Consider the following 22,909-nt stretch of genomic DNA (forward strand, 5'->3'; position numbering starts at 1 on the left):
AGGGCTCTTTCTACCGTCACTATTGTAACAGCTGCCTAGGTGACATCTCTGGATTATCAAGGTTTCATCGAGTAATTGTTACTCGCCCAAAACACACTCATCTTCCAGCCCCAGAGCACCATGCACACTTCCAGGTACCACATGGCCACTAGAAGGAGGTGATCTGGGAGGGGGTGATCGCCTGGCCTGCTAACTCCTCCATCACCTCAGAATGGCTGAAGGAAATGCAGAAGCTTAGCCACTTCTCTGCCTCCATTTGATTCTCTCCCCAAATACTCTGTTGTCACCCCCCTGTTCAAAGTCCCCTGAAGGTTTTTGTGGCCTTGGGATTTTAGAGCCTGAGTCTGATGGTTAAAGGCAGTCATAGATTGCTGCTCCCCCAGACTCAGCAAGGAAGGTTGATTAGAGAAACAGAGGAAGCCAGTGAGTCAAGGGCCCTGACCGCCAAGCCGCGTCCTGGCAGGCATGGGAAGCACTCCAAGGGCTGCCACGGCTCTTGGCCACGGCTGAGCCTCTGAGCAGTGAGATGGGACACGTCAGCCATGTGTCTCCATACTGTCATGTTCACATGACATCCAAGAAGTAACCAAGGTATAAGACCCCTCGAGCTGATCTGGAATAGGGCTGCTCTCTGATTGATGTCCTAGGGGCAGACACATACTCAAAATACACGTTCAAGCAGTGGGGACCAAATCAAGCTGCCCAGTTTCAGTCCATTTCTCCTCCAAACCATGTGTCTACCCTCCCTATTTTTCCCCACCCCCTGACTAAGATCTCTAGGCCCCAACCTCCAGAATGTGGTTCTAACTTCCTGCTTTCACTCAACACAGTGTCCTCAAGACAAAGTTCAAGTTCCTCAGGTGAGATTTAAGGGCCCCTATAATTTAGATCCATTACATATGCTCCCACCTCAGCTCTCACTGCTCCCCAGTACAAGCAGTCACCCCAGCTGGAGCAGCCTCTCCATTCTCTCTGCAACCTCTCCAAAGGCCCTGCCCCAGTGCCTTTGCTCATGCTGACACCTCCACTAGAATTGGAGACAGCACAGCAGTGGGTCTTATATTTACTAGCAATGTGAACTTGAGCAAATTACTTCTTTAAGTCTCTCATTCTTCCTTTGGAAAACAGGGATATGCTCTGCCTTACTAGGCTGTTGTAAGGCTAAATGAGATTATGTGTATAAGTCCTGCTTTACATGCAGGCGAGACAAGTTTTCACCGTGCATTAGCTGCTATTAACAAGAAGATTCTCCACCTCTCCTACACCCATCCAAACCCTTGGTATTCTTCCAGATTCTCCTCAAATTCTGCTCCCCCGATGAAGCTTTCCCTACCTCAACCCTCATTTACTTTTCCCCTTCTCTGAACGCTAACAGCATTGATCATCTGCATCACTCGTTTTCACAATCGCTCCCATCGTGCCTTCTACTATTTACCATGAATGAGTGCACGGCTTTCACCCTAACTTGATTAACTTTAAGCCTTGTCCTTCTCTTTTTATACCCCAGGGCCCAAACACATGGCGACTACTCAGTATCCGATATATTCTTGTTCAAGCAGAATTGACTCTCCATCAAATTGACATTCTCCCCAGAAGAACTAGGTAGTACCTGGAGATTCAATATGTACATCCTCTTGTAGGTCATTCACAAACATGTAAAAAGATCCATCAAAGATGAGATCTCTAGGAAACCCCAATGTTTATAATTTTCCATCTGGGAATGTAGCCACTTATCTTTAGCTTTGTTTATGGTCTTTAAGCTAATCCCATATTCATGATGAAACAATGCTTAGTGACTCAACCTTCAAAAACAAACTTTAGAGTGGGATTTTCTCACAGGTTTTGAAAGTCAAATTAAATTGGGTTCTGTGGTTCCCTCTCATCCATATGCCTATTTATCTGCTCAAAGAACTCAAGGAGATTAGCGAGGCATGATTTTTTCTTCCTGACACCATGCCACCTTCCTTCTAATAAGCCATGTTTACTTAAGTGTTCAGCGATTCAGCTTTATTATACATTCATTCAGTAAACATTAAACGCTTACTCCATGCAAGCTTCTACCAAATGGTCCCTTGTGATACAGAAAATACCTCAGCATATTAGTTTGATACATGAAGTGAAAAGGAACTTAAATAACGCATGATTTCATTTTCCAGCTGTAAGAACCCACCTCTGCTCACAAATCCAGGCTTGACTTATGTGTGCCCTTGACAGCCTATGGAGAGTGGCCGGGATGGGGAAGCTGGGTTTAGCTCTGAAATTTGGTGTGACCTGTAGGCATCCCATGAGGGACTGACAGAGCACACTGGCTGGACTTGGGACGACACCACAGGGAACTCCCTGACATAAGTCAGCATTGAGCAAATACTTGAATTCAAAAATTGTTCAATGATATATTTTTTTCCAACTCAAGAACACCGGGCTGAACAGACTCTACGGCTTGGACCCAGGGTGGCAGTTCCTATATCGCGTTTTCCCATTCACATTTTCCAGGCGCTCAGTTCCATGGAACGTGACTGCTTTCTCTTGCCCATTTTCCGAATGGACCCCTTGGGCCTCTATCACTGCCCTCAACACTTCCTCAAGTTGCTTCCAGTGGTGCAACCACAGTTTATCTGTAAACCCCAGTCAGTCTCCTTAGCGCGGAGAGAACCTCAGTTGCCCCAGCACCTCTGGACTTGGCTATTTTTATGCAGGTATTTTTAATTAGCTCCTCTTGCTATCGGGTACTCAATGAGGCCATGCGGGCAGCTCTTTTTTGTTATCTGCGGAAACTGGAGCTGGTTCCACTTGATTCAGCAGAAAAGGTCCTAACCAGCAGGAGAACGCTGTACTCCTGGCCTGTCATTAAGGCCCAGAGTTGGGGAAGCCGTGGGAAGGGTGCTAAGAGGTAGGGAGGCCTTTGGCCCATGTTGGGTTGGTCTAGTTGGATACGGGAATGGAGAGGGTGTGTTTGATCACTAAACCTGCTGCCAGGAGCTCTGAGCCCTGGTCGGAGATGAGCGTGGCGAGCAGGTCAGGCAGCAGGCATGCCCATGCCAGGTTCCATCACATGTTTGTGGCGTAGAGTGGAAGGTGGTGGTGGTCACCCGTGTGTGGGGTGAGGTGCCAGCCCTCAGGGCCTCACAGGCAACATGCGGGTCAACTCTCCAGGCACAGGTTCACACCATCGACTCACATCTAAAGCCACGTGATAGATTTGGGGAGTGGTTTTATTCAGGACCCCCAGGGCCTGGCTCCGCAGGTACAGCCTCTCCAAGGCTACTTTCACCCTCTCAGCACACGGATGTCGGAACCATAGGACGAGTTCCTGTGAAAGCACTCGGCGCTCGGCACTGGCAAAGACTGCTAAAGTTCTGAGGCAAATACGGCACTGGAAACCTTATTAGCCCCTGTGTCTGCAGCAGTGCCCCATCCCAGGGGCAGGAGCGTGGCTGGTCACAGAGCTCGGGAGCCAGGCAGACTCCACCCGGGGCTCCAGACGGATCGGGCCACCCGTGCTGGGCCCCCAGGGACCTGCCCGCTGCTATCCACAAGGGACAGAGGGGTCTCAGGAAGTTAGCCACAAATGTGCCTCGCCCACACCTGCAACAAGTCCCTCTCCACCAACAGCTTTTGAGAACTAGCTAATCTAGAGTTTCTGGTCCCCTTTCTCTTAAATAAAACATCGAGTAAAAGAAAACATTCTGGTTTTCAAATGGGTGCACGGAGATTCAAGTTTAAGTGAGAATGGTTTGGCCCATAACTTAGGGAAGCTCTCGTCACTGCAGTCAAAACCTGACTACTTTTTTCAGCTTTGCATTTCTTTTTTTTTAAATAAATTTACTTATTTATTTATTTTTGGCTGAGTTGGGTCTTCGTGGCTGCACGCGGGCTTTCTCTAGTTGCGGCGAGCGGGGGCTACTCTTCGTTGCGGTGCGCGGGCTTCTCATTGCAGTGGCTTCTCTTGTTGCAGAGCACGGGCTCCAGGCACGCGGGCTTCAGTAGTTGTGGCACGCGGGCTCAGTAGTTGTGGCTCGCAGGCTCTAGAGCGCAGGCTCAGTAGTTGTGGCGCACGGGCTTAGTTGCTCCATGGCATGTGGGATCTTCCTGGCCAAGGGCTCGAACCCGTGTCCCCTGCATTGGCATGTGGATTCTTAACCACTGTGCCACGAGGGAAGTCCCTCCTTTTTTTTTTTTTAACATCTTTATTGGAGAAGGGTCAACTCACATAATGGGTCCACAGCTCCAAGAGGCAAAAGTTCTTACTTAAAGACCGAACAGCCTACAGAGAATCAGAAACCCAGGTGTGCAACCTCATTTGCCTGACTCCTGTGTGTTTTGAGGCAGGTCTCATTGTTTTATGTGAAACATTGTGCTGTGCACTGGAAACCCTGAAGCCTGAGCTGGGAGCTTCTCATCCCAGGATGGGCTGCCCACAGATCATTCAAACCTCCTGTTCAGAATTTCCGAGAAGCGGGGTACAGGCTCTAGTGATAGGGGCTCATCGCTCAAGGGAGGTTATTTTTGTTAGTTATTTAGACTACTGGGAAGTTCTCCTTTAGAGGAGCTGGAATTTTCCCCATAGCTCCCACTATTGAACCTAATTCTACCACCCAGGGTCAAAAAAAAGAGCCAAATCTTCTCTTCCATGTAATATGCATTCAATAGATATTCTTTAAGTACAGACTAAGGACCACAATCTGATCTTCCAAGCCTTCTCTTTCCAGCTACGCATTCTAAAATCTGTCAGACTGTCCCCTCACCATCCGACTACTCTTCTGAAGTGACCAATTTGCCACTTTCCCTCTTCCAGTACCGTATCTAGAAATGAAAATAGATTGGTTACTCTAACCAATGCCTCTGAAATCTTCCATCAGAGAATGAAGAATTCTAATGGAAGCTGTAGGCTGAAGGGAGAGTATTGTCATGGCAAGCTGGTGAGGGAGACAATGCTGACATATTGCACAAGGGCTGGATTTGTCCTCCAAGGGCAAGATAAAAACTATCATGGAGCCAATCCTTAGGTCTAAAGGACAGACACAAAATCCAGTCAACCTTGACTCTTATCTCCAATTTCTTCTGTTCCATCAAAAGCCCATAAGCCACCACCCAGCTTTCCGTGGAGTGAAATGCTTTATGACAGGTAGTGTGGCACAGGACTGGCGTTTGCCAGTACACAAAATGTACCATTTCCTCCTTTGATTCTGGAACCCAAACAAATGGGTTAACGTTCTAAAAATTCCATAAAACCACAATTCTGTATAGGGACCATGGCACTCCTAAAGAATTTTATTCTAAATATAGAGAGGTATTCCTCTGCAGAAAAAATATCCCAGCAACTTGGTTCTAATATATAATTAAATCCCCCCAGATACTTTGCAGCTATGTATTATAGCTTATTTTGAGTGTTCATATTTTATCAGAAAATTATCATTTTCCTCTGAACAGGAGTTTTTACAAGGCTTTTGAGTTACGGTGGCTGGCTTCATGTTTCAACTATAATTAAAACAGTGAAAAGAAATAGCAGAACCGTGTATCACAGGCAGTTCTGAAGAATGCTTTATCCTCCAGTCCCCCTACTTCCCCTCACCCTGCAGCCCCGGGGCTCAGGGCTCTGAACAGCTGTGAGGGCCCCCAGTTTTGACGGTTTGGTGGGAGTAGGTGGTCTTAGGAAAGGAGAGAATGGCCTGGGGAGAAGGCATGAGGAGACCTCTTTTTCTGTGTGCTTCCAGACTCAGCTGGACTGTCTCTTCCTCAGAGAAGGCTTCCTGGCCCTTTAATCCCCTATCATCTTCTCGCCTCGCTGCTCTCTCTCCCCCACTTCATGACACCCACTTTCCCATGAAAGGTAATGACAGCTATTTGTTAGTTTAGGAGGTAACTGTCTGCTTCCCCACTAGACTATCAACCCATTGAGGACCAATGCAATGTCTTCTTTATTCAGCACCGTAGAGCCAACTTCTCGTATATATTAGACATTCAGCAAAGATTCGCTGAATGAGAAGAATAAGTGAATGAATGTGTGAAAGAAACATCACGACAGGAGGAGTTCTCCGGGAACAGCTCTGTTGGGGCACGTTTCTGAAGGACTCTCTTTTTCCCCTTTCCCTCTCCTCCCCCCAACCCCCAGGCATATCCCAAAGACCCAGACACGAGTCTGTCAACCCCTGGCCCAACGTAACCAATCCAGCCACACAAAACCCCTTGCCAAATAGTTCAGACATGAAACTCGATCCCAGGAAAGACGAGCCCACCTCCAAGAAGCCTGCTGTTGGGTCCTCCGGGAGCCCCCGCTCTGCAGGGGGGCTGCAGAACACACAGAAGCCGCTGAGTTATTTACAGTGATGACCACAGAGTAACAAGATAGAATTGGGCCAGCGGCGCTTCCCCATCTGCTCCCGGTGGGTCCTCGGCCATGGATCTAGAGATCATCGTCCACGAGCCTTTATATTCTCTACATCCTTGCAAGAGAAGTCTCCTAATTATTGGTCACGGGTGACTTGAACCAGAGTGTTTATCGTGGACTGTAGTGCCACCCAGGTGTCTTGGGCTCCCTTGTGTCCTAACTCTCTGCTTATTGCTTTCCACCAGGCATCAGGTTTGGAGCCCAAACCGGTCGCCAACAGTGTCCTGTTTTTACGCGACAAAAGATGGGAAGAGGTCAGAAGTGTCCTGACTTCTGCTTTCAGTCCTGAAAAGCTGAATGAGGTAAGACCTGGGACACGCAGACTCTCTTCCATAAAGAGCAGGTTTCCTCTCTCCAGATTATGATGGGAGCTGGTTCACTTCGCATCACTTGTCCATTGCCCCGCTACGCACTTCAAACCTCCCTATTATCCCCAAAGCACAGGAAACTGTACTGGAGTGTCTGCCCTTTTTCCAGCCTTCCGCAGCCCCAGCTGCCATGAATCTGTAACGAGTCAGCAAGCACTCAGGGCACTTCTGCTAAATCCCAAGGCTCTGCCCCGGGCACTTTGGGGGCACCCAGGAGAAAACTGGAGGGGCTCTCTTCAGACTTTCATGTGTAAAGGATCATCTGAGAATCTTGTTAAAATGCAGATTCTGATGCAGTAGGTCTGGGGTGGGGCCTGAGACTCTGCATCTCTAACAAGCTCCCAGGTGATGTGGATGCTTCTGAACAATGAACCACACTTTACATAGCAAGGAACTAGAGAACATCTTGAAATGAAGGTGAGCATTGAATCAAGTCTGAAATAGGGAAGAGATGGCTGTGGATTGCTGGGGAGGAGTACGAGGATGTCCTTGGGCAGAAAGAACTCTTGGGAGGGGGGCTGGGCATGCCCAAGTTAATCTCTGTGGCCAAGTCAGAGGGCAAAGTCTCATTTACAAGATGCTCTTAAACCCGGGGCTTCCTCCTTCCCCCACCCAGGGACACACCCTTCCCTACCAGCTGTATAAATAAAACTTACTGTTTGTCCTGCTTCCTGACCAAGTTCTCTCACACCTGATCCTCATTGATGGCCCCTCAATTGCTGATCTGGCTTTGATGTCTGTTCTGAATTCTGTGACAGCAACAGCTCATGACTGAGCCCTTGAGCCCTTCTGATGTGATGTGGCTGAAGGGTTGCCTCAGTGGGAGTGCCAGGTACATGGGCAACTCCAGAGCAAGTGCCCTTCCAGAGCCAGCCACCACATCTAGCTGTTCCAGAATGCCTGGCCTTGGAGTGGCCTGTCTTCAGTTCAATACATGAGAGCTACTCTGAGCTTCAACTCAAGATGCTCACCCATATGGTCCTGCTGAATTCATCTAAGTCTTCTGAAGTCCCCCGGAAGAGGAGAGGGTTCCAGACTTCCTAATTAATCCCATCCAAATAAACTCAGAAACCAGAGATCCTGCCCATCCTCAGCGAGGTTTTTCTGTTGTTTTTTTTCCTCAATGCGGTTTTGATTTGTGTTTCCATACGTAGCCTTTACATAGCCAGCTACAACTCACACAGCTCTTACCATGTGCCAGACACCACTGTAAGGCTTCCTGTTCGTATTAGCATACTTAATTAGCATACTTAATCTTCACCACATCTCTGTGAGGTAAATACTATTATCAATCCCATTTTACAGATGAGGAAACTGAGGCCCATAGAGATTATGCGCTTCATGTCACATAGCTAGTAAGTGTGGCAAAGCCAAGGTTAGAACCCAGTTCCAGAATGCTCTTAACCTCTCTGCTTGACTGCTTCTCCTATCTTGTTCTGAAGCTCCCTAGGACTGTCCCAGGGACTGTCTGGAGGGCGGTGGAAGGGAGATGAAGCAAATGGGACCTCTTTGGAACCCTAGGGGTATCAGAAGCAACACTCCTCCATTTGCTGCCTAAGTTTGGAACCAATTGACGTATGGAAACAGGTTTCAGACAGAAACCTCCTTTCTCACTGGTAAAGCTGTTTGAGAAATGTAGCCTGCCTTCTGGTGGTGTGGGCTTGCTAATGCTTCACCCAGAATGGGCAACCGCAGCCTCCCCCCCCAGCAGGAGGGCAGCCGAGAGCGCACACTAACATGCCCCCCAACCCCGTCCCCCCAGGGCTGGACCACACACGCTCAGTTCCTTCTTCAAACGCCTCGGCCTGATAAGGGAGGGCAGGACCCAGCCTTCCTCAGCCTCAGGTACACACTGGAGTCACCTGGGGAGCTTTGCACACCATTGCTGTCTGGGTCCCACATCTAGATTAAATTGGTTTGGTTTGGAATGCAGCCTGGGTCTGAGGGGATTTTACAGCTCCCCAGGCGATTCTGATGTAAAGCCAGAGGTGGGAACCACCACTGGTAGAAATTACCCACAAGGAAACATGAGGAGGAGGGTGTCCTGCTACAGCTGGAAACAGGAGCCCTGCTCCACAGTTAGCCCTGGTATATACTGAGGTTTCATGTGAGAATTTGTTTGAAGGAAGGGCCTGCTTCTTTAAAAAGTTGTAAAGCATTATTTGGGTCACCTTTATTACACCTAGTCACTAAAATGCTGAGTTAACCAAAAGGGGAGGGACGGGGTGGAGAGGTAGGTAAACCGTGGGTTGACATCAGGAGCTCCAACACGCTGCATCCCACTTCCTCGTTTGTGAGTAAACAATGACTTGACAATGCTATAGATGCAGAAAGAATCTTATCATTTGTTAAAAAATAAATTGATGTAGGGTGTTTGATTTTTATTTTTTTTTTTGTAGTAAGAAAGAAAGTTTTTTTGACAGTGAAGAGGAAAAAAAAAAAAAAGAATCTTATCAGGGTGTAGATTTCTTTAACACCCTACAGGATACACTCCAGAAACTGATACAGCATCATTGCCCAAACAAATTCAGTGCTCCTGAAATCCCCAGCATTTTCTCCTTTTGGTTCAGAAATCAAATTCTTAGTGCCTGAATTCGCTGCAGAAAATAGAGTTCTCCAAGTGGTTCATAGCACTGAGATGCCTAGTAGCCATAAATAAGAGGGAGGGGGAAGGGAGGGGGAGGGGAGGGGGAAGGGAGGGGAGGGGAGGGGGAAGGGAGGGGGAGGGGAGGGGAAGGGAGGGGGAGGGGAGGGGAAGGGAGGGGAGGGGAGGGGGAGGGGAGGGGGAGGGGAGGGGAAGGGAGGGGGAGGGGAGGGGGAAGGGAGGGGGAAGGGAGGGGGAGGGGAGGGGGAGAGAAATTTTCATAGACAGATTCCCTGGGTTTTGCTTCAGATCTAGCTCATTGTTTAACATATTCTACAAGTGAACTTAAAGCTCCACTGGAAATCATCTTTCTACTCAATATAGTTCAATTTAGGTTCTTGGGTTTCAGTTGAAAGGATGCCATTCCGGCGCAGAGTTAGTCACCCTCGTCCCCACCTGTGGAGAATTTAGACCTGGTGAATTTAAGGTGTTTGGGAGGCATCTAAGTAGATGCATCAGGCAGAAGTTGGCTGCAGATATGGAGCTCAGGAGAGAAGGGTAGGAAAGATGGTCATCAAAAGCACAGACAGGGGGCTTCCCTGGTGGCACAGTGGTTGAGAATCTGCCTGCTAATGCAGGGGACACGGGTTCGAGCCCTGGTCTGGGAAGATCCCACATGCCGCGGAGCAACTAGGCCCGTGAGCCACAACTACTGAGCCTGCGCGTCTGGAGCCCGTGCTCCGCAACAAGAGAGGTCACAATAGTGAGAGGCCCGCGCACCGCGATGAAGAGTGGCCCCCGCTTGACACAACTAGAGAAAGCCCTCACATAGAAACAAAGACCCAACACAGCAAAAATAAATAAATAAATAAATAAAAACACAGGGGCCACGGGGATGTAATATACAGCATAAGGAATATGATCAATAATACTGTAATAACTTTGGGGACAGATGGTTACTAGATTTACTGTGGTGATTGTTTCATAATGAATGCAAATGTCACACCAGTATATAGTACACCTGAAACTAAGGTCATAGTGTACATCAGCTATATGTCAATTTAAAAAAAAGAAAATTTTTACAAAAGAGAGGAGACACAGACATGGGTGAGGTCACCCCAGGAGTGTATATAGCATGAGAAGAGGGCTGGGGAGAACCATGTATAAGTGAGGGGCAGAGGAGAGACCAGCAAAGATGACTTGGGAAGAACAGCTTGAAATTGAGGCCCAGGAGAATGTGGAAGGGAAACGCTTTTCAAGGAGGAAGGAGCAGCCAAAGGTGTTAAATGCTGGTCAAATAGAAAGGAACACGAGGACTAAAAAGTACATGACAAAGATAAAAATTTTCAAAGGTTAAGCCAATGTCTGTGTGTTTCATGCTCCATAAATCATATCCTGGATTTTCTCTCCCCCACTGAATCATTGCTTCAGAAGGAGGTGGCAGCGGGCAACTTCCAGAACAAGGAGGTCTTTGCACAGTTTTGCACATGAGGCTTTCCTGAGCCCTACTGAGACGATGGTCTTGGAGTTGGGAGCTCTGTTGGGAGTGAAAAGTTTTCCTAATTCCTAACGCAGCTCTCTCTGTACATGAAGAGCAGGGTTTGAGGCTCTGAGCAAGGAGTGTTACTCTACACCACAGTGTAGACTGGATGGAGGATCTTCCTATCCTACGGAAGATGGGTGGAGGGGAGAAAGAAGGGAGGGCTGGTTGCCAGACATCAGTTGCCAGACGTCAGTGTCCTGGCTGCCTCCTTCTCCAGCGCCCATGACCCTCCAAGTTTCTGGATGCTTCCCTGGACTTTAACCTCACATTGGCCTTCTCTTTCTAGTCACTGGTTCTCAAACCCTGTGTGACCAAGGGCTGCGCCCAAATCACCCAGTACCCTTGTTTAAAACACATAATTCTAGCCACCCCAGGACCTACAGAATGAGAATTTCTCGGGCGACTGAGAATCTGTCTGCTTTACAAGTGCCCCGGCACGATTCTGGTTAGAGCCCTGTTGGAAAGCATTGGCGGTGCGAGTCTTCCTCTTGGTCCCTCGTCTGACCTTCTCAGACCCACAGACTCCCCAGGCTTGTAAGAGCTGGGGCCCAGAACCCCACCCTCCTCCCCTGCTTTATATTTCTCTGTGGTACTATCACCAGCTAACATTCCATTTATTTTACTTATTTTTTCTTTACCGTTAACCGTATAGCATGACGCACATAACGGACACTCAACAGTGATTTGCTGGATTGGTGGATGAATGGATGGATGGATAGGGAATCACAGAACCAAGAAGCTTTCTACCTAAGGATACATGTTACAACTGAGATAAAAGGGAAATAATTTCATCAAAGAAAAATTACGTGAGAGGATGTGGCCACTTGTAGGCTTTCTCTTTAGAGGGTCTCAAGTCTATGCATATGTAGAAATAGAGAAAGCAGGTCACAGAGATACAAAGAGGAGAAGGAGGCTCACCGAGGGCCTGGGGCAGAGGAGACAGAAGGGAGAAGCTCGGGGAACCCATGGGAGCCCGCACTCCACCCGGACATGGGAACCTGACTCAGTTTTCCCACAAATAGCTATGGAATGTCAATAATCTCCAGTCCTTTCTGAATTAGTGCGTTGCTTTGGGACTTTTATTATCAAACTTGAGAGTTTATTCTTGAAGTAAAGATGTGTTTTCCCTTGGAATTCTGAGGCTTTTTCCTTCAGCCTCTGGCAGCCTAAGTTAAGTACTTTACTCCCTGTGCCTGTAGGTGTCATTAATATTCATAAAGTTCTGGATGGCACTGTCTTTATTTGAATATTAGGCTGTCTTGGCCAACAATGCCTGAAAGTTACTTTAAAATTAGCATTCAATCATGAATCCATGGTTTTATTTAAAATAAAATTGGTTTTTGGTTTATGTCTTACCAGGGATAATATAGAGAGATAGAGAACCAGTGAAAATTTGATTGACGCATCCCTGATCCCGGAAGAGACCGTCAAAATCATAGTCCAGTTACAGACGAGTTATTGGGATTTATATTAAAGGATGGCTGAGCATTGCTGGGAAAACAACTGATTTTTTTATTAGGGAAAATTCTGTCTGATTAGCCTATCAGAATTTTCACCCCATCTCCTAAGAGATTAATTTTTTTTAAAGGGGCAACCAGTAGACTTACTTGGATTTTTACAGACTCTTTTGCTAGATTCCTTACCAAAGACTATTAATAAGTAACACTGGGTTTGTGTAAAAATTTATTATGGGTCAGGAAGTAAATAGATTTAGTTTCAAGAAACAAAACTGGGGCTGAATTAATCCTTCTCTGAGGAAATACGTAAATAATGGGATTCCCTGGGGATCCGGGTTAGCACTAATTTTATTTTTAAATTTTATAATTCATCTGAGAGAGGGAGAATACCATGAAATTTATGCATTTGTATATTTCTCTAAGTTCTTCTGGTTTGAAAAATATTAAATCAGTTGGAGTAAGTTTCTAAGACTCTTCTAAGATTGTGTAAGTCAGCACAAAAGTGGCAGATAACCTTCAGTGTAAGCAAAATAAAATAATACATTTAGGAGGAAAGCATGTAAACCGTACTTATATGATGATGAATTTCAAGCTATGAATAACTACCAGGGAAAAGGATCTGAAATTGAGTATTGGAAAGGCCCCATGGTCATCTAATTCAGTAAAATATTGTAAACTGGCTTCCTCTACACACAGGGATTCACTGTGCATATTAAAAGCTTGTGGGGGGGGAACTGCAGTAAATAACTCTGTTTAATTTTGTTTATTCTGGGTTCAAATAAGTTTTCAATAAGTGAAAACATGGGGAGTTAATATCATAGTTGGCTACTGAGAGAACTGAGGCTATTGAGCACCATGCCTTTGGAGGTAGATTTCATGGAGAACTCCATTACCAAGTACTTCTAGCAGAGACCAAGCTCCACATTGGATGGACCACGGATCCAACCCAATATGGCAGCTCAAGTCTTCTCAAAGCCCAATAAAAGTGATGGACATTTGCTCATTTGCCCAGATAACTAAGCTGATGGTGACCCACTGAGTGGATAGAAGAGACCTGGCAGCTCCAAAGAGGAGAGCCTGAAGCTGGCTGTGTGTGTCGCCCAAGAGTAAGAGCAAATCACATCTCTGTACATGGGGACTCAGCTAAACAAAAGTCAGACTGGACTTCCCAGGTGGCGCAGTGGTAAAGAACCCGTCTGCCAATGCAGGGGACATGGGTTCAAGCCCTGGTCTGGGAAGATCCCACATGCTGCGGAGCAGCTAAGCCCATGCGCCACAACTACTGAGCCTGCACGCCACCACTACTGAGCACACGTGCCACAACTACTGAAGCCCGAGCGCCTAGAGCCTGTGCTCCAGAACAAGAGAAGCCACCACAATGAGAAGCCCGCGCACCGCAACTAGAGAAAGCCCGCGCGCAGCATCGAAGACCCAACGCAGCCAGAAAAAAAAAAAAAAAAAGAATCAGCTTCAGCATTTTTAATGACCTTTAAATAGCACATAATAAAATCTTGATTGACCGGACTATTTAAAAAAAAAGAAAGAAAGAAAAGTCAGAAAATCAGACCTACAGGGAAGGCTGGTATCCCTCCCAGTCACTGCTGATCCAGCTCAATGCCTAATTTTTCACTTTCATCCAGATGTTTCCTGTCAGGAAGACACAGTCAATAATGTACGAATCTTAAAGATGGAGACAGATGTGGTTATTATTCCCTCTAGGCCTTTCCTGCCTTGGAGAAGACATATTGCTCGGGAATGACTACAATTTTTAAAAATTTAAGTTGATCTGGCCAGCTTATGAGCAAATGCCTAGCCATGACCATTTCAGAGCAAAAGTCTTTGCAGAATTACAGTCATCATCACAGTTTAGTTTGGCCTTTAAATTTTCACTGTAAACGCTTCAGACAATCACACACGAGGGCTTCTGTAACAGAACATGGTCTTCCTGCAGTGTTGGAGCAAGCAGCTTTCTCTGGGCTGCATCAGCCTCCAGAAGCCTATTTTTAATATTTGCTTTTATTTCCTAATCCTTCCAGACAATAAAAATGAAAGTCATTATAACCAAGTATGGCTGTGGTAATAAATACCTCAGAGTCCAAAAATACATTGTTCCTGCCTGACCAGTTGCCCAGTTTCCAGAACGTCTAGGTATTTATCTAGCAGCAAGAGACCATTATCCTGCAACACGTATTCCACTGACACCTAGTCTCCTAATTAAAATTGGTATAACGATGGACTGTCTAAATTCTGGTTAAACATGTTCCTTTTCCATTTGCATTCAAAAGAAAACATACCCCTCATCATGGGCACCCCATCCTGGGTTATAATTTGGTTTTCCTTTGCCAGCATCATAATGTCACCCCGACTTGCCGCTGGTTAAATCTAAAAGAGCATCTAAACGTGCCTCCCAGCTTGCCTGTTGCTTGGCAACGCCAGTGGCCACCACCTCATCAGGGTGAGTTCTCATTGGTTACAACTCCTGACAGGAGCCACTGCCTTATTAGAAATGACACTTGATTATTCACCTAGACGGCTAGAGCTGATACTTACCAGCAGGAGATTTTGCATTAAATAAGTCATGGATGTTTGTAATATCTGGGTGCCAGAAGGAGGTTATAAGTTTCATTAACTGGTATTAATTTTACATTTATTAGTCACCAGTTTAGAGCACTCGAACATATTACTTTTCTATTTTCTAATCCAACAATATGTTTAAGTACCATCTCCCATCTCCATTAGCTGACCCTTATTTATTCAGAAAATTCCCCCTCTGATATGAATTCCTAAACAGCATTATAAACAGGTCTAAGAATGCCAAACAGAATGAAACATTAAATTCATAAAATTCAACCAATATTTATCAGCTCCTGTCTTTAAGGGATTTATAATGTAGAAGGTGCAGAAACCCCTACATTATTACCAGGACGGTGACAGGGCGCACATCTTCTCTTGAGCATCAGAAACCATTTTAGGGGGAGGGCGGGGAGCAGCATTGGAACTGAGCCCTGAAGATCTTGCTGGGTTTTGACGGAGGGAGAAGGTGCGTTGCAGGTGGAATGAGCCGCAGGCACAAAGGCATCTAGACAGAAAGTACAGGGTGTGTTCAGGGACTAGAGGAGTACAAATTGGCTGGAACACGGCGTACGTGGAAGGGATTAGTGAGGAGAAACTGGAAGAAGAGGTGGAGGCATGGAGTCGGCTGTTCTATGCCAGGGGAAGGCTTGGTACAAACTTCACTGTAGAGTGAGAAGCTATTAAATCCTTGAAAGCGGGGGAGTAAGGAAGAGGGCTTCCACTTCAGCCGTTTAGCCTCCAAGATGCCAGACGTCCCCTGGACCCTGGGGCGGAGCAGGGAAACCGCAAGTGGTCCCTCTGGAGTCTCTGCTCTGCCGTGGTCCCCAGGCGGGTGGCTCCCAGGGGCCGTGTTTGATCTCAGAGTGGCAGCCTCTGCTCGGGCTCTTCTCTGAACCCCTCTTCGTGTATGGACAGGTGTGTCACCCAGCCTACACACCATCCATGTGGGGGGGGGGGTGGAAGGGGGGGCGGGCATCTCAGTTTAGAATTCTGAGTTGACACAGGAGAGACCCTCTCCTTCCCTCTCCCTGCTCAGGAAACGTGTCTCCCCCAGCACTCAGGCTGACTCCATTCTCCAAACTTCCAGGAGCTCCAGAGGCTTAACTGTGTGTGTTTGTTTGCTTTTCAAGTTCATGGCATCAGAGCTGCACTGAGCGAAATTATAACCTAGAAATGAATTAACTGAGGAGCAAAAGGAATGTGGATGCTGATTTTGGAGAAAAAAGCAACAAGCCAGGAGTCAGTGGATCTGGAGTCTCACTTTTATTAAATTATGTGAGCAGAAATATAATCAGATTCTGCCTTTTAGATCTTTATGTAATTCTGAAGTCAATGCGTCAAAGAGATGCCAAAAGGCCTTCTTAGGGATGGCATTGCTGGAGGCTTTACTGCCCCCAACTAGGAAGCTGACTGCTCTTTCCATGGTCCCCAAGCAACTGTCTCAGCTGCTGCCTAGTGACCTCGGAATCCTAGAGTGTCCATGGAAAGGGACTCTGCAGCTCATTGCAAATAGCCCCTCAGTTGGGAGTGAGTGAGGACCCAAGTGCAGAGAGATTCAAAGGACTTGTCCAAAGTAAGAGGTAGAACCAGCATGGGTCTCAGGTCTTTCATTCAGGGCCAGCTCCCAGCAAACTGCACTGCATTCATGCTGCAATGGAAGGAGCACCTCACTCTATTAACGTTTCTTACATACCTTCTATGTCGAGGCCCTCAAGGAATATTCAGTCATCCTGTTCTAGAGAATCAACTGAATGTGTTGCACTGTGCTCATTTCTAACAGAGCAAATACCAAAAACTTCAATAATACATGACAACATACAACAGTTGCCAGAAGAGGGTGACATTGAAAGTGTATTAGTTATCTCTTGCTGTGTAACAGATTACCCCAAAACTTAACTTAAAACAACAACCCCTTATTAGCTCATTGCTTCTGTGGGTCAGCAATCTGTGCATGTCTTAGCTGGGTGCCTCTCCATCAAGGTCAAGTAGTCAGGCTGTTGGCCTGGGCAGTGATCTCATCTGAAGTCTTAACTGGGAGGAGCTGTTTCTAAGCTTACTCACATGGTTAACTGTTTCTAAGCTTACTCACATGGTTATTGGCAGGATTCAGTTCTTAGTGGGCTTTGGAGGGTAGGATAAGAAGCTTGTTCTATGTCCTAAGAGCAGGCAGCTTGTTCTATGTTCTAAGAAGCTTGTTCTATGTCCTAAGAGCAGGCAGCTTGTTCTATGTTCTAAGAAGCTTGTTCTATGTTCTAAGAGCAGGCAGCTTCCTAGCTGGGGGCAGTAAGGGCTCCAACAATGCGATCCTAAGTCAGTGGGAACCTCCAAAGAATTTTAACAAAACATTGCTCAGATGACACGTATTTTCAGAAGACCAATCTGGTAACTGAGTACAGGATGGATTAGAAAGTGAAAAGACAGGAGGCACTTTCAAAAATTGTTTTCTTAGTACACCTATGTGCCAGGCACATAGGTAGTGAGACGATAAAGATGCTTAAGATATGGTCCTTGTTCTCAAGAACCTCATAGATGATCTCATAGGTGATATCTCATAGATGATAGCTGTGTTCCAGGTTACAGGCGGCAAAGCCTGACTTAGAGTGGTCCCTAGGGAGGAAAAGATGAAGAGACGGATGCAAGAAAGGAAGTGATGTTAACATGGTGAGGCAAGAACAGGTGGACCCCATAGCACGCTGTCTGCGTGGAAGAAGAGAAGAGAGAATGATGCCAGGCATCCAAACCAGTCTGGGAGCATGGGACTCTTCCAGAGGACAGCCGCCAGGCTCGGAATACTCACTGCCTTCTAAAACTTTCACACATTTTGTTTCTAATCTTTGACACAACCCTTCAACAGAGGTATTATTATTCCCATTTTGCAGATGAATAAATAGACTTATTGAGGTTAAGCTATTTGCCCATCACACAACTAGAAAGTGCCAAGGAGAGGAAACCTAATTATTGGCTTTGAGTGTTTTCTCTCCCCAGGCCAAGTGTATTTAACAACTTCAGAGTCTTGGCCTCGAGAAGACCTCTCTACCTCCTGGAATTAATTCTACTGTCCTCTGTCTACACCTTGATTCACAATTCCTCAGACTCAGTCAGTAAAGATGCCTTTTTTTTTTTTTTTTAAACTAAGCAACTATACAGTAAACTCCAGGTGAGCAAGGACTTCCTTCCTTGGGGAATTTCCTTCCCAGGCTGAGGATGGTGCTTTTCCCTTGATGGTTACTGCTAGTTACCAAAAAGCTGACCATCCGTACACTCAGCATCATCTATAATAAAGATAACCAATGTGAGAGGTGAGAGACGCAAAATGGGAAACTTTTTCCCCAGGCTTGGCTGCTGGACTATAACCCTTCCCCCAAATCATTCTTTTTAATCATTAATTTAAAAATTAATACCAATATTTTTTCTGATTATGAATATAACATATGTGCATTATGAAAAAAAAATGTGGAAAAAACAAAAATAGAACTCACTCATTATCCTACAAAGAAGATGAAACAGAACAACCAAATGAGAGTCTTTTGTTAAGATCTGTGTAATGATAGCATTGTGCATTCATCTGTGCATGTGCGTTTGCACAAGCCACCTACGCCTGCTTGTCTGCAAATCTAGGGGAATAACTGTGGGGTTTGTGGATTGTATAAAGATGATTGCAAGCCCATCAAAGAGAGCTTTTGTTTGTATGCAACTCGTGTAAGAGTAAATATTCCATAACTGCTTGGGCATAAATGCAAGGAAGAAAACCTGAAGTGATAGCTATTGTCCAACACACAGATCATGTTCCACTGCATTGCTTTCTAAAACATTTTGCATATTACACGCCCCATCTCATATCACATTAACCTAAATAAAAATGCCATTATCCATTCAGTTCAACAGACAGCAGGCAGAGTGTGGTAGAAATTATAATCACGCCAGCCGACAACAAAGCATCCTAATCACAAGCACACAGAAGAACTGATGGTGGGCAGCTGGTCCAGCCTGCATTTTGCACTGTCCAGGCATATGATTGGACTCAATATGGAGAGACCCCTCTTTATACACAGGGCGTGCTTCTGAAGAGTTGCGTGTAAATCAAATTTTATGTTGCATCCCAGTTTTGTTGCATGAAAGAAGCTTCAAGCTTGATATCTAAAGAGACTTCCTTTCCAACAGTATTCTTCGTTTTACCATGTTACTATCCCTCTGAAATAAATCTAAAAGATATTTTGGTATATGAGATTGCATTCAAGTATAGTTCACTTGTACCGCTAATTTTACTAAAACAGTGGAAGGAATGTAGTCAGTGAGCTAGTCATAGAAATGTGACTTAGATAGTACTGACTTCTCCAGCATTGTTAGTCAGAGATTTACTGAGAGTAAAAGCCTAGAGGCTACTAGAAGTGACCCATTTGCTCACACTTTTGTACTGATGGATTATTAAATTGATGGCTTGTGAGAATTTAGAAAAGAATGCAGCAGTCATAAGCGTCCACTCAGAATTACCAAGATAGTAATTCAGGATAGTCATCCTCATTTTTTCTTTCTTTCTTTTTTTTTTTTTTTTTGAGTGGACTTCAGGATAGGTAGATGAGGTAAATTATACTTCTGTTTTGGCAAATTACTTGACAAGTCCTCCGCCCCTGACATTGATAAGATGCTGCCTGGCGGGATATTTATTTAGGTTCATGCACAGCTGACCAAAGAGCTGGAAACAGTGATACTGACCTATTCCGTGGCTGCCTAAAGTCTAGCGGAGGGCCACAGCTCTGTGTCCGATCCTGTGTACATAGCGACGAACTAAAGGCTTAGAAGGCACACTGACCAAATTTCAAATGGAACAAAGAAGGAAGAGCCAAGGACACAGGAGATGAGATCTGAATGTGTGAGCACAGCCGAGGTCCACCCACACTGAGTACAGTCACCCCACTGCTCTACGGCCTTAGGGCTTGATGAGTAGAAAGTTCTTTTTCCCCAGATTTCCTCTCCAGATACGCCCTCTTAAGAGTCCCGGCAACAAAATACAAGGGGAGGGCTTCCCTGGTGGCGCAGTAGTTGAGAGTCCGCCTGCCGATGCAGGGGACACGGGTTCGTGCCCCGGTCTGGGAGGATCCCACATGCCTCGGAGCGGCTGGGCCCGTGAGCCATGGCCGTTGAGCCTGCGCGTCCAGAGCCTGCGCTCCGCAACGGGAGAGGCCGCAGCAGTGAGAGACCCGCGTACCGCAAAAAAAAAAAAAAAAAAAAAAAACAAGGGGAGGGTCGAGACCCTCAGACGCTCTGCCATCCCTCCCCTGGGTGTGTAGGTGTGTTCTGCTTTGCACATGTGCTCCTTGACCTGCTGCCTAGCTGCCCATAGGTGCCACCCAGGCTACTGTCCCCGTCCCGGACCATGGAGCCCTGAACTCAGGCTAGCTCACTCAGTCTCACTCAACAGGGGTGCCCTTCTGCTTCTCAGGACCAACTCCCACAGCCAGCAGTGGGGTCCCTGGGGACACAGTACTTTCCTTACATCCCAGAGCACATGGGGCTGGCTTGGAGGGGGCCATAGGAGGGAGGGGTCCAAGGAGACCGTGTGATCCTCCAGCCTCGGGCAGCAGCAGCCCAGGCTGGCCCCCCTGCTGGGCCTCTCCAACCACCTGACTGCCTCAGGGCAGGTACGAGTTGGCTCTGCTCAGAGCAGATGGTAGGACAACTTTCTACAGCAATACGTGTTAGGTCAGTGTAAAGCCTTTCCAACGAATGGACCCTCAATGGTCAAAAAATCAACTGCACATGATGATGACTCATGGGGAAAAACCCTGTGGTTTTCGTTGACCTGAACGTCAATATTTGTCTGTGTTATGTGTCTTCTCAAAAAGTCAACATATACCCCTGGCTTTGCGACTGACTTGCAGGGAAGGGATCCATTTACGATTTACGGGATTGCACCTGAAATGCTGTTTCCATTTTTATTATATACCAAGTATATATATATAGTAGAGTATATATACTATATACCAAGTGCTGTTCTAAGTGCTGGGGATACAAAACTGAACAAACAGACAAAAATCTCTCCTGATCTCAGGAACTGATATTTTGGTGTCAAAAAAGTAAACTCTAAACATAAGTCACATTTCAAAGTATGTTTTCTTTTTTTTTTTTTTTTTTTTTTTTTTTTTTTGTGGTATGTGGGCCTCTCACTGTTGTGGCCTCTCCCGTTGCGGAGCACAGGCTCCGGACGCCCAGGCTTAGCGGCCATGGCTCAAGGGCCCAGCCGCTCTGCAGCATGTGGGATCTTCCTGGACCGGGGCATGAACCTGTGTCCCCTGCATTGGCAGGTGGACTCTCAACCATTGCGCCACCAGGGAAGCCCCAAAGTATGTTTTCCATAAGAAATGCTCAGAACAATGTATCACAGCATGTTGCTTTAGCTACAATGTTTGTCCATAATGTACACTGGTTAAAAGGATTCCGCAGCCATAAAAAGAAGCGAAATTGAGTTATTTGTAGTGAGGTGGATGGACCTAGAGTCTGTCATATAGACTGGAGTAAGTCAGAAAGAGAAAAACAAATACCGTATGCTAACACATATATATGGAATCAAAAAAAAAAATGGTCCTGATGAACCTAGGGGCAGGACAGGAATAAAGATGCAGAGGTAGAGAATGGACTTGAGGACATGGGGAGGGGGAAGGGTAAGCTGGGACGAAGTGAGAGAGTGGCATGGACTTATATATACACTACCAAATGTAAAATAGATAGCTAGTGGGAAGCAGCTGCATAGCACAGGGAGATCAGCTCAGTGCTTTGTGACCACCTAGAGGGGTGGGATAGGGAGGGTGGGAGGAAGACCTAAGAAGGAGGAGATATGAGGATATATGTATACATATAGCTGACTCACTTTGTTATACAGCAGAAACTAACACAACATTGTAAAGCAATTATACTTCAATAAAGATGTTTAAAATAAATAAATAAACAGATGTTAAAAAAAAAAGACTCCCCTTGTCGTTTCCGACTTGGCTTTTCAAACATACAGGAGAGAATAAAAGGTCACGTGGGTGCCCATCAGGCTCCACAAAGAATTCCACCCACTCAAGCCGGACTTTTGGGGTCAATGTGGTGGGTAGCCAAAATGAGACCTAAGTCTGTTGAAGGTGGATCACAGCCACATGAATGTTCATAATACCATTCTTTCTTTCTGTGTGTATGTTAGGTGTTTTCCATAATAAAGATATTTTAGTATTAAAAAAAGAAATTCAGTAGTTGTCCTGCATGGACACTGAAGGCCTCTTAAAGTCAAGGGTTCCCTCTTTTTGAAGGTTTAAACAGCTTAAGCAGAAGTGAATAACCATCCATCCACGTGCTGTAAAAATGGCTTTTGTACTGAATAAGAAGTTGAAATGGATGACCTTAGGTTCCTTTCAATACTGAGATTCTATATTCTAGTGGAGGATCTAAAGTATAATTGGAACCAAGCAAACAGGGATTTGGGCTAATTCCAGAGTTGGTACATATGGATTGTGGTCTATTTACTCCCTAATGCTAACCAAATGTCACGAAACTGAGTACTGATTTTCATTTCTAAGCATTTAATGATCATTTTCATAATTATTTCACAGTATTTACTCTAAATCCTTCCTTCTTTCTGCTTTCAAAAAAAAAAGATTGCTTAAGCTAAAATAGACGTTTACAGCAATCGTATTTTATAATATTTGTGAATTTTAGTTCTTCCTCTTGAATCTTAGGTGCATGAAAGGTACATTCGAAATGATGACCATTTTTCCAGGAAGCACCACACATAACCTCTTCATCTGCAGCTAATTTAGGTGTGCTCCCTGCATGGTGTCCTAATTACACCTTTGTTATCTGCTATCAGATGATGCCTCTAATCAGCCAAGCCTGCAACCTGCTCCTGGCCCACTTAAAGCACTATGCAGAATCCAGGGACGCTTTCGACATCCAGAGGTAAGGGCGCTGCATGGCTACATTACAGATGAGAAATCACATGTTTGAATGGCTGCTTCTTGT

The 22,909-nt window shown here is 45.9% G+C and overlaps 2 protein-coding genes across 5 annotated transcripts in view; one reads left to right on the top strand and one right to left on the bottom strand.

Moving 5' to 3' along the window:
• Nucleotides 1-22,909, top strand: part of TBXAS1 (thromboxane A synthase 1) — a gene marked incomplete at its 3' end in the record, with an annotated part of 154,446 nt that overhangs the window by 72,135 nt on the left and 59,402 nt on the right. For 2 of the 3 annotated variants that reach the window (XM_081244942.1, XM_081244941.1), the window contains exons 5-6: nt 6,574-6,690; nt 22,758-22,846. In XM_081244942.1, coding sequence (XP_081101068.1) covers nt 6,574-6,690; nt 22,758-22,846 — 206 coding nt within the window. Of the gene's footprint in view, nt 1-108; nt 163-6,573; nt 6,691-22,757; nt 22,847-22,909 lie in introns of those variants that run through there. The other variant, XM_081244943.1, reaches the window with a different exon arrangement.
• KDM7A (lysine demethylase 7A) overlaps nt 1-22,909 on the bottom strand; it is a 273,273-nt gene that overhangs the window by 53,865 nt on the left and 196,499 nt on the right. The window lies entirely within an intron of this gene.

The sequence above is a fragment of the Mesoplodon bidens genome, assembly GCF_964165515.1.
Source record: "Mesoplodon bidens genome assembly, chromosome: 9".
Lineage (NCBI taxonomy): Eukaryota > Metazoa > Chordata > Mammalia > Artiodactyla > Ziphiidae > Mesoplodon > Mesoplodon bidens.